Source organism: Zeus faber (assembly GCF_960531495.2).
Source record: "Zeus faber genome assembly, chromosome: 13".
In the NCBI taxonomy this organism is placed as follows: Eukaryota; Metazoa; Chordata; class Actinopteri; order Zeiformes; family Zeidae; genus Zeus; species Zeus faber.
Window position 1 is genome coordinate 16,133,697 of NC_137198.1, and position 12,106 is coordinate 16,145,802.

At 45.6% G+C, this 12,106-nt stretch overlaps 1 protein-coding gene across 1 annotated transcript in view; it reads left to right on the plus strand.

The window, feature by feature from the left end:
* LOC307238874 (latent-transforming growth factor beta-binding protein 2-like) overlaps positions 1 to 12,106 on the plus strand; it is a gene marked incomplete at its 5' end in the record, with an annotated part of 92,805 nt that overhangs the window by 38,715 nt on the left and 41,984 nt on the right. Inside the window, 2 exon segments of the mRNA XM_080012028.1 lie at positions 491 to 816; positions 2,151 to 2,253. Coding sequence (XP_079868154.1) covers positions 491 to 816; positions 2,151 to 2,253 — 429 coding nt within the window.

Sequence of the window (12,106 nt, forward strand, 5' to 3'; positions counted from 1 at the left end):
CTGTCCGAGAGCCTGTGCATGCGGAGGAATTGCTTTGATGATCCTTGCCTTGCTTCATGTCTCCCTGTCCCAAAATCACACCACTGCTCCCTGTGCGAGAGGCCATGATTGATGGGAAGTGGGCACCCCCTTCCCATCAACCCACACAGAGAGCTCCATCAAAGAGCTCATTGTGACATTTTGTTCACTCCTCAACAAATTTGATTCCAGTCTAAAAACACGTTTTTTTAATTTTTGTTTTAATCACGGAATTCCAAAAAGATGTTATTGTTTTATAGCGTGTTAACGGCTCCCTCCCGTCTGGGAGTTCCCCCCGTTTATATTTCATAACACAATGACGAAATAAAGTCTGTGGAGCAAGTTGTGTGTGGAGTATTTGTTAATAGATATCAAAGTGCTGTGTGTGTATACAGCTTTCATTTCAAACTGTAAACATTAAAGCACACACTTTAAACTGTTTGTGTGTACTCTGGCTGTCCCCCCCCGGTAGCTTCTCTCCATCCATCCCTGGTCAACGTCCATGTTCAGCACCCCCCTGACGCTGAGGTCCAGATCCATCAGGTAGCCAGGGTCCGGCCTGGCCAGAGACCGCCAAACTCCGAGGGGGCTCACTCTGTACAGCAGCGCTCCCAGCCCGGCAACGGCAAAGAACATTATAATAAACCCGTCAGCGGGGATGTCAATGGACACCCACCCACTCACGGGAACGGTAATGGACAGCCACCGACCGGCGGGAATGGTAACGGTCACGACGTACCGCAAAGCCGTCAAAATGGACACGTCGGAAGGTGTTTCCAGGAGACCACTGATGGACAGGTACAGAGGCAAAGTACTTTACAGTTCAAAACCCGCCGCATACACTGTCATCATGAGCTGATCCGCGCCACCTGGTACGTCCGGGGCCCTAGTCCGGGGTTGAAACCGGCAGCGGCCCGAGCGGTATTACCGCAGGAAAATTCCATCGCTCTCCGCCCCTACTATAGCTGCTGACTGCTGCAGGAAGTGGGCCTGTGGCTCGGATTTATGCTGCGCCCAAGATTTACGAGCCAGAGCAGACTGGTCATCTCATGTTCCAGCGGCTCCCAGCGCAGGCATGTTATGAGTCAGGATGAGCTGGAAGGACAAAGGTTAAGCTTGAAATCCACCCCATGTTGTCTGTCTCATGGCGACGCAGCGGGAGGAGGCCTTTCACACGCTCTAACATGGTACCGTTCGCCCTATATGGTACTCCGCCAAGATAATATATGTACGTCAGATTCATTTAAGTCACACGTATAGAGTCACACTTGTTAAGAGGAAGACGAGATGAGGGAGGGAAAAGGGGGCATAAAGAGCGACTCAAGTTGGAGCGCTTAGATTTGGATGGTTGGAAATGTAGTGCAGCATCTGCTGGCTTGGCTGCAATGAGATGCTGTTTTCCCTGCCGGCTTCCATGTTTTGTAGTCTCAACAATACAGTGAGCCAAAGTAGCGATGGCCCCACTCAGCCAATGTTATTTGTTGAGCAAGTTTGCTCATGCTGGAGCGTAGCTCTCATTTTCCATGATGTGTTCTCATGGAGGGGCCGAGGATAAAATGTCAGTCTCACGTTGGGTTTTTTGAAAAACGCCATCGAGTTTCCTCCTCATGCAAATGCCACGACCCGGAGTGATCCTTGCCAGTGTACCAGTTTGTTGTTCCATAGAACAGTCGCTGCCTGAGTTTCATAAATATCCATTGGCAAAGAGTCCGTCAAGCGAGGGTTGATAGGAATCTCCACCGTGTTCTAAGCTCCTTAATGAGACATGCCAGGAGCGGAGCTGTTCCTCAGGCTTCGGTGTTTATGTCCTCCTCGGAATAACACGTTTCAGATGTGTCCGGTTCACTCAGTCCTCACAGATAGGTGCACACGCACGCTCCCACACAAACACACTCCCAAACTCTGTGCCTGCCAATGTACACACCTCGGCACACGGGGAAGGACAGCCCTGTGTACGATTACGCACGCACACACACACACACACATTTGCATATACACACAAACACACACATACACATGCCCAAACACATACAGACATACAGACTCACTTGTACTCATACTCACAAACACACGTAAAATGGTTGTTTTTTAGAACTCATTCTCAGATTTAATACAGATGTGTATTGTTGCAGTGTGGGAAGCCGTTGCCAGGCCTAACCAAGCAGGATGACTGCTGCGGAAGTGTCGGCGACTCCTGGGGTCTAAACAAGTGCCAAAAGTGCCCCACCAAACCAGGTAAGAAGAAGAACATTCTTTCACCGGCCCCCTCTTGTTCTATTCTCTTCTGTGGCATGATTTCCAGACCTCACCATGGTGGAGAGCAAGCCGCTTTTACTTCCATTACAAGTGAAGGGGGCAAAGTAAACGAAAACACATTTCGCATAAAGATGCGTGTCTGGCAGCGTACACCGTAGGGGAGGGGCTATCACGGCATGGAAATGAGGACCTGCGGTTTGAGCTGGTTGGCCACCGGTGCCGTGGCAGGCCCGAAAAACAGCAACAGAGCGTGGTCGTGCACCGATTGCACGGCGAGGTGGGTGGTGCCGCCGCTCACCGCGGAGATGGGGACAATCCCTGGACCTGGCAGCTGTGTTGTTTTTTATATGGAAGTGCTTGATTACATCCCCGGGGGGCCATTGGAGGATATGTTATTGAGGCCCCCATGTGGAGCGACTGCAGCTCGTGAGGACACTCAGCCCTCGTCTCTCTCTCCCGGCGCTCTTAATCCTATTAGGTACATGCTTGACAGTGGGAGATGTCAATTGGCTGTCACAGTCCCCTGTCGTTCCTCGTTCAGGGCCCCGTTCAGCGCCTGACCAGACCTTAATCAGAAGCAGACATCATCCCTTGCCGTCTCCATCTATCACAGGCGCCCATCCATTATTTTCTCCCCTGCTCCTCTTCTTCCCCTTTCTCTCGAGTCTCTGGCACAATTTATTTTGGCTCCCAGATGGGTTTCCTCGCCTCTTCTGTCTTTGAAGTTTCAAGAGGTGAGAGAGAGTTTCGACGGGTCCTTTTTGTAGTTGTTTTTTGGGGGGGCCGGCGCCGCGTCCCAGGTTTTTTCGGATTGCACACATTTCATTAAAAGATGACGGAGAGAGGAGCAGATAAGAAAGTAGAAAGGGCAGAAAGAGATAAATGAATTGGTCGCACGTGAGTTACAACGTTGTCTGCGGGGGGCGTTCATGAGGAAGGGCTTTGGATTCTCCTCAAATGTTATTTTTTCAGGAGAAATGATCATGCCCGAATGGCCAATTTACAATGACTAACATGGAGTCAAAAGCAACTAAAAGAAACCTACAGACTATCCCATTCATTTCTTGATGCTTTACGATACTGTTTCGTTTTGATTACTATTTTTCCGTTCTTGCCATGATGAAATGGAAGTTTAGTGAGATTCCTAAGCTTGTCCCTAAGCAGCTTGCTGAGCATGTGATGATGTCACGGTTGTGTTTTTGGATGCGATGCTTACATTGGTGAGTTTATGGCTGGGTGAAAAAACGCTGTTAACTTAGAACATGCATCGGCGCTTCAGGAGGCTGTTGGCAGCCTCTTTTATTGAAGCTGAAGAAGACTGCCAGTGTGACCACAGCTTAATGTCTTCGACAGCATGAAAGAAGGCCTGCAAAGAGGATTATACTGTGTTTTGAATTGGGTTCAGAGGTCATTTTAACAACCTCAATAATGCCGATTTTATGAGAATTTAATAAAAATGCTCCCGTTAAAAATTCTGTCTACATGGGGTGTGTATGTGTTTGTGTTTGTGTTTGTGTGGGTGGGTGTTAGGGCTGGGTATTGTTTTGTGCCAATTGTACCAATACCAGTACCTCAAAGCAGTACCAATAAAGTACTTCATTCAATACCTTTTTTTTTTTTTACTGTACCCATCATGTGAATGGAAGCATTCAGTTAAAATTCCACCACTCCTCCCCATCCAAATGATTTTTACACAAATACGTTTTGAAAGTGCTCAAATTATTCAAATATATATTTAATAACTGTACAAATCGGTACAATGAAGTACGTGAGAAGCGTAATTATAAACAAATAGCCTGTACAGGAGGAAGGATTACAGTGAGGAAAACCTATTTCATTGCACATACACTGTTGTTTTAAAACAGACTTGAAAAATTGTGAACCTATCCTTTAACAGACTGTTGTAGCTGCTGCTGCGGTCGTGAGCCAATCACACGTCGGGTTTAATCAAAGAACGCTTGCGGTGATTGGCTGCGAGCAAAATCATACAAATAATCTTTTTTGTCTAGATCTAGGTACAAAAAGAGTCAAATGCAGGTATCGTTTGACTGGAGAAGTTTTGATACTACTTGGTATCGAGTTATTTCGGTCGATACCTTAAAGGCATTGAGTCCCAATACCCAGCCCTAGTGGGTGTGTATGTGTATATAAGCTATAAATACACAGTATATGTCTCTTTGCATTTCATTTCAAGGCAGGCTCGCTCTCTGCTAATGGCGACATAGACAGAAAGAAGCTTCCCATCAATCCCCGGTGGAAAAGGCCTGTAGTTTTAAAATGCTGTCAACAACAGCTTGCTGAACATTCCAGGCCTGTAATGAGAACCAGTTCAAACTAAATAACTAGTCAAACCCTCGCTCTGGTTTTGGTAAGGGGGGGGGGGCCTGACCTGATCTCCAAATTGTGTTTTCCGATAGCAGCCGACATGTAGGCAGATAAAACTGTCTTCATGTCTCAGAGATAACTGCTGATTGGTCGAGGCAAGGGGAAGGGGCAAGTGTGGAATCAGCGGACGCAGACAACTTGCTTCACCGCAAATCCCATGTGAAGTGCGCTGCAGAAAGTGATCGCAGCTCTTTGGAAGTGATGCAACTCATGACTAATGGAAAGCTTACCCTTGAAAAGGAGCGAGCGTTACAAGATAGTATTGTTTGCTTTACCCGAAGCATTTCAGGGGGAAAAATCTCCATCAGTAAGGTGATCCGAGGTTGACTGGGAAACCCTCAGAGCGCCCCGACTGTGACCATTTCCACAGAGCCGGTATGGCCGGGTGACAGCGCTGTGTCGCCGGGCCTAGCTCGCGGCCCCTCCCTTAACCCTGTGTTTCACAGCTAATGGAATTCCGCAAGCCATTTGTCTCCCCGTCTGTCATTGTTGGGCAGCCTTCCTCCCTGTGACTCTCCCGCTCTGCGATGCTGGGATGCTTCCCAGGGAGTCGGACCGGGGGTCCCCGGGGGCTTGAATGAATCACCCCACCCACAGGAGCCTTGGCCTCCTCTGCCACTATCTCCCCGGGCCAGCGAGGTCATTATGATGTCACCGCCCTCGCACTGTCACTGCCCCACGAACGCTCCGTCACACCGCGCCCTGCTAACTGAGGTAGTCTATCTTTTCACTCCCATCCCCTCTCTTTCTTTTTCTCGGCCCACTCTGTCTTCATAGATCTAAATAAATGCGGTGACGGTGCTTTTTGATGGTGCAGCAGGGGAGCGCTCCTCCCTCCCTCACGGATCATTCCACATTGCGTTCTCACTCCTCCAAGGTCTGCCATCCATTCTATTAATCTGTCCCTCATCTCCAGGCAAAATCCCCCGCTTATTACTTTTTATTAGAGCTGATCAAGCATGAACACTTGTTAACGACGAGCGAGGAACGGAGATTTGGTGACTCCGTGCTTGAGGAATAGGAAGAGCGGAGCAGATGCGCCGCTCCGCGCCAACGTTTCCACGCCGCGCCAACTCCTCACATTGATTAGATAGAAACGTCACGCCATTTTAACAACTTTTGATTCATCGATGTTGACTTAGCTTTATCCAGGCACAACTAGAGAGATGGAATTTATTAGGTGGACAGCGGCATGGCTAATCAGACCCTAGCAGACCTAACTGCTTTGGGAAATAAATCCTAGATATCTGTCTCATGGTACAAGGCAGTGCGCCAGTCAGTTGGAGGCAAAGGCATATCAAGTTTGTGTTGCCTTCCCTGAGACAAGGCAAGCAAAGGGTATTTTTATGTACCATGGTATGGCTTCTTTTGGCATCGGCCCTGGTGGTAAATATTCCAAAGAGAATTGGGAATCATGGTGGTGTATGTGTGTGTGTGTGTCTGTGTGTGTGTGTGTGTGTGTGTATGTGTGTGTGGGTGCGCGCGCGTGTGGGTGTGCGCGTGTTTTTCAATGCGTTTGATTCACGATCTTTTGCCATCAGCATCTTGGACAAGGTTATAATCCGTGTTTGCAGAACTACAAAGGGGGACGTGAAATGGTAATTAATGGAAACAAAGCAAAGTCTATTTTAAATAGAGATTTGATTTTACAGAAACAACGTTGCATTCATCAAAGCGCTCCATAATCCTTTGCTGTTGTTTACTATTACCATTGGATTCCCCTCTTATATAGTATAAAGAAACAATTAGGGATGTGCAATATTGTTTCCCGACAGAGTTAAGCTTTAAGTATTAAATATCTCTCTGCGTGTATCTTTACGTCATCAGGAGCATGTTGGTATTAGACCATGTGGCTTTCACATCTGATTCAACTCTGTTTGACTGGCATGGCCACATTATTTACATGGCATGTGATATGGACCATGCCAAATTGGTAAATGTGCCGTCTGCCAAGAAGAAATTCTGCTTTAAAAGCAAATCACTTCCTTTCAAGCCTGTTTGATCCAATCAGCCATTGGCCCAAGGTTTTAGTTGGGATGGATTTGTCATATTTGATTGTCAAAGGAAAAACCCTCCCTAGTGATTAAAGAGTTATTTTTTTCCCCCTGGTTTTCTTGTTGACGGCACCAGTTTATCCCGTGGTGGTTTGGTGGGAGGCACATTTGTTGGATGAAAGGGGAATTGGCCTGTATGTTATTTTCTTATAGAATGGCACCCAATGGGATGGAAAAGGAGACTCCTGTTTCTCTTTCCCCGCCTTGTACTCGTCCCTTCCTTTCCCTGATCTTCCACTGCTCTTCGGCGCCTTCGGGCATCTTAAAGGGCACAGACCTCAAAAATGCCTCTCGGGCAGACCCCCGGTAGCCTGTGATTGATGGGCCAGTGCGACCTCGAAACGGGCTTCGCTGCAAAGCACCCAAAGGATAATTGTATTAAACCGCCAATTAAAGACTTATCTCCGGCAGAGTAACCCGATTGACAGGGCGCCCTGGTCGCCCCACCTTCGCTTCCTTCCCGTATTGTGTCCCACAATTTGCATAAGCCGTCCTTTCACTTCAGCCTCCCACAGCCGTGCTCGCCCCCAGAGCGATGTTGACTACGGATATCGGGGGAGGACTTGAATGGATGTTTATTTCGATTTCTCATTAGGACTGTGCTGTCAACCAAGAAGTTCCGGGAAATGCGGATTGCATTTTGCATGGGAGATGGTCCAAGCAAATATTATTGAACGGATGCCAGTGTAGCCCACAATACCAAGGGCTGTTCAAGGACGATAAATTAGTGAGGGGGGGGGCAAAGTCTTTTGGTGTCCGGTCCTAAATGGGATTGCCAACCATCAGAAATCTCTGTCTGCGTTCTGAGTGTAAACTGGCCGGTCTGGCTGTGTGCTCTATGCTACAAGGGCAAACTAATGATGGGCTGTCTGAAGCCACTCTTGCATGCAGTGTAAGTTGACCTTAACTGACATCATTGTAGGGACCCATTTCTAAAAATAAACAAAGGGGTATCCAAGGAAACAATCCACAATTAACATCTGTAAAGAATAACTTGTCCGCACATTATTAATTTATAGTTTTAGAGAGGATGTCTGTCTTTTTCTCAAGCCAGGATAAGACAAGATGTGACTCGAACATGACTCAGCCTGAACTTGTTAGCGACTGCGCTGGTTCTCTCCTCCCCGCTAATAAGCTTTATTGAGCAACCCCCCCCACCACCTCCATCACCACCACCACCACCACCATCCCCGCCGCCGCCGCCCCACACCCCTTCCTCTACCCCTCCCACTGGGTTTCCCTTGGCATGTGCGCCCTGCTGTCACTTAGGGCAGACTTTCCCTGATCCCATCTCCGTGGGAGGCCGTACCCACCACCCCACCACAAGAGCTCATTACTCGGAAACCTTGGAGGGGGATTAGAGCGGAGCGAAGAGAGGGTTGAACTGGGCAGACAGGATCAGGGGCGTCGCTTTGACACAATTACCCCTTCCAACCAACCTCCCACCCCTCGCCGACCCCCCAACCCCACCACCCCCTTGCTGCATGGCAGGGGAGCCCCCTTTAGTCTGACCCAGTTTTGCTCTGTCAATCCTTGGGCACCTCTCCTGGTCCACTGGGTCACAGCGGGACCAAAACACAACTCGGAACGTCGAGTTTTGTTCACAGGACATTGTTCTGGAAATCGGTAAAGGAGGCAACGATTCCGGTCAAGATGGACTGAGCATGAGCTGTCTATATGGTATATTTACAGTGAGTTAGTATTCATATTCAAATGTGCTGAATACCCAAGGTCTGTCGTTGAGTTCAATACTAAGCATGATGATGCCAGAGCGCAGAGATGCTCTCTAAAAGTTCCTCAAAATTGAAATTTGTTCTGGGTGGCTCCTTCGCAAAGGAAATCTTTTTGGCTCATTGAGACCGCCAGACCCAATAGAGCTTCTTCTTCTTCATCTTCATCTTCTGCTTCGTATTATTATTATTATTATTATGATTATTATTATTATTATTATTATTATTAGGGCTCCAGGGCTGGATCCCTAATATTAATACCATAATAACCCTAATAAACCCTGGAACCCTATTGTTTCTGCGCTGATATTTATTACAGGTACTCTTCACCTAACGACCGAGTTCCGTTCCTAGGACCAGGTCGTGAGGTGAATTGGTCGATAAGCGAGGACCCGCGTTATTTCCGCGGTAAGGGGGCGTGGAGATTGTGAACACCAGTGTAGTGAATACTGACAGACAGCGGGAATGAGACTGAGACTGAGAACAGTGATGCGCGATGAGATGCTTGACGCTGAGACGCAGCGCGCACGCCCCGGTATGGCATATACAGACTGGTCAGAGAGTCTGGTTGTAAGTCCGAACAGTCACAAACAGGTTGAAGTTGAAGAACGTTGGTACAACGTGATTGGTTTGAGGAGCGGGGCGCTTTGTGACATCATCATCCTAAGTTATACAAGTCCAAGCGTCGTCTCTCGGAAGCCATTGGCATCCATCGTCTTGCCCCCTGTGGACTGCATAGCGTTTGCTATGTGTGGACTGCCAACCCGAGCAGATGCTGCGTTTTATGGGAACTCAGAAAAATGAAACTCGTGCCGCGTTTCACATGACGCCAAAAACTATAATCAGTCACAGAAGTCGTTTTCGCAACACAGGAAGTTCTAAGACACTTTAGATGAACCGTCCCTTTCTTTTTTTGTCCGCACTGCGATCCAGGAAGGATCGGAATTGTTAAAACACCATTCTTGAGGGACATATTTTGCTCCTACCCCCGGCCAGGGGCTAAACGACACAAGAGGAACGTTCAGTGACGTAAGTCCGCAGTGATTGGTCGAACACATCGGCCAATGAAGCACCGGTAACCGACATACTTACCGACAAAATACAACAAGAATAAATACAACTGAAACATTAGTGGCACTCTAGAAATTACAAATGACGGAGTGCGACCTAACCTGGATGTCAGAGTAACGATCACAATGTCTGTCCTGCACCATTATTTGGTAAAATACACAATTACCCGCTTAATGACAGACATTTCAGCCTGCCCTGTCGTGTGATCTTTATAAATACTGGGATATTTTGCTTTGTTGTTTTTGTCCATATGTTTTGGCCAGCTTTTCAATAAAAAAATTACCTGACATGTGTTGTGGTCATTCCTCCAGAATGAACACTCACTTGCTCTATTTTGCAAAAACAAAAAACAAAGAAAAACAAACATGTTTGATTCAAATTATATTCAACTGGTCTAACATTTGAGATTGAAGAATTGGAGAATTTGGAATTGGTGTCGATATTAAACGACGGAACCTCGGAAAATTGTAACTGTAACTTGACTGAACTGGACTGTCTATTGCTGCCTGCAGCTACAGTATATTTATTATTATTATTATTATTATTATTATTATTATTGTTTTTGTTATTATTATTATTATTATTATTATTATTATTATTAATAATAATAATAATAATAATAATAATAATAATTAATAATTAATAATAATAATAATTTTATCCTCTTTTCCATTATTTTGTTTGTATGATGAATCACGAAATAACCTTATTTGGCAGCTGCAAAATAACTTTTAGTCTTACATAATCCAAGTCCCAGCTTGCACCCTGTGTAAGAAATAAAAGAAAAACAAATGATGTTGGTTTCCAAACAAATATTGGAGCACTGGGGCCCAATTTGGTGCCTGGTGACATAAGAGGGCAGATCAGTTGTAGAGATGTCGGGTTCTTTGACTTCCAGCGAGAGTCTCCCCCGCATCAGAATAGCGCTCCCTGTCAATTACACATTATTCTACCTTTTGCCCTGGCCAGAAAAAACACAGTGCACTATACTGTACTACTATACTATACCTCTGTTTACTGGAGCACTCTGCCTCACGAAGACATGTGGGGTTTTCGTTGGCTACGCTCTGGTTTGGGAACGTGTTTCTTTGTTTTTTAACAGTTGACTGACTTGACTGCTTGTGTTGGTTGGTGTGGCAGTGAGTTCCAGTTGTCTCAATAAAGCGTATCAGTGTCCAGCATCAGCAAATTGTAATGAGGAAAGAATGATTCTCAGGGTCGGCCTCATCCCGTTCTCATCAGTCGCGTGGTGGAGGTTCTCCTTCAAGCATGATTTGAGTCCCATCTTGGTTCAAAAAACTTCAAAAATCTGCGAATAATTACGCCATTTCTCTTCACAACTCATCTCTGATTACAATCTCATCGAACCCCACTCACTTTGTGGCGCTCACAGACGTACATACAAAAACATACAAATGCTCACCAATGTTTCCCCCCTTCAATATGATAGTCACCCTGACCTCTCGTCTTCTTCATCCATTACTGGAGCAGGAATGCCGAGTGAGTAAATGATGTCATGTGACTATATGGTCTCATTGGGGTATTAATGGACACCCAGTGTTTTTATTGCAACACTTTTATGAACATTGTAAGTACCCTGAAGGACACATCACAATGTTTTTATTGCTTCACTAAAATAGGCTCAGGTAAAACTATCCTTGGCCTTACATAAATCATCACTCCTGCTAGAGCAGTCAAAGGTCTTTTTTTTGCTTATTTTGAACCTATACATAAATAGACTATTGATTACCAGTAATGCAGCCAAAATCACTCGTTGAGTCATCTAATGTTTAAAAATGCAAAATCCAGATGTTAACCACTATTAGCTTATAATAAGAGTGAGGAGAATTTGGGATTTTATTATAGAGACTTCGACAGATCGGGCTTCCTTGCTGGCGACTTGATGACAGTGAACGCGAAACACAAAACATTGAAAAGTCAAATTATTAAACTGTGGAAAAATTACTTGAAACTAAAAATTATTACATTTTTGATAAATATATAAATGTTATAATTAATTTTTAGCACTTTGTTATACAAAAATGCAACCTTTTTGATACTTTGATACCTTGATACTTTGATACTTAATACTTGATACTTGATACTTGATACTTACATTGAGAAATGATTTTGTGGGAGCCCTTTGGCCAATTTTATCTGCGAATTCAGTTTTAATGTGAAGCAACACTGTATTTATATATAGGTTTAAATCAGCAAACCTACCCCTTAAGGCATTTTCGGTAGTATATGTAGAATTTCACTGTGTTTGACAAAGGTCATGTTCTTCCTGAGGATATTTACGATATGCACTCTATATGTTCTCTATGTGTCCATTTGGGTCGGTGATGTGTAGGAAAAATGACTTTAAATGACGTTGACTGTTATTGTTATATTCTGCTGGATGGCAATGCTTGTAAATGTGGTTGATGGAGATCCATTTACATCCACTCACTCTGGTGTCCCACAGGGCCCAGCTGTGGGTCCCCTCATTTCCCCCCCCTCACCAAGACACTCACATCTGTAAGTGATATGCTCTCCTCCAAGAGCTAAGCTCCTCTTCCCACCCTGCTTTGAATGTAATGCTTTGTAATA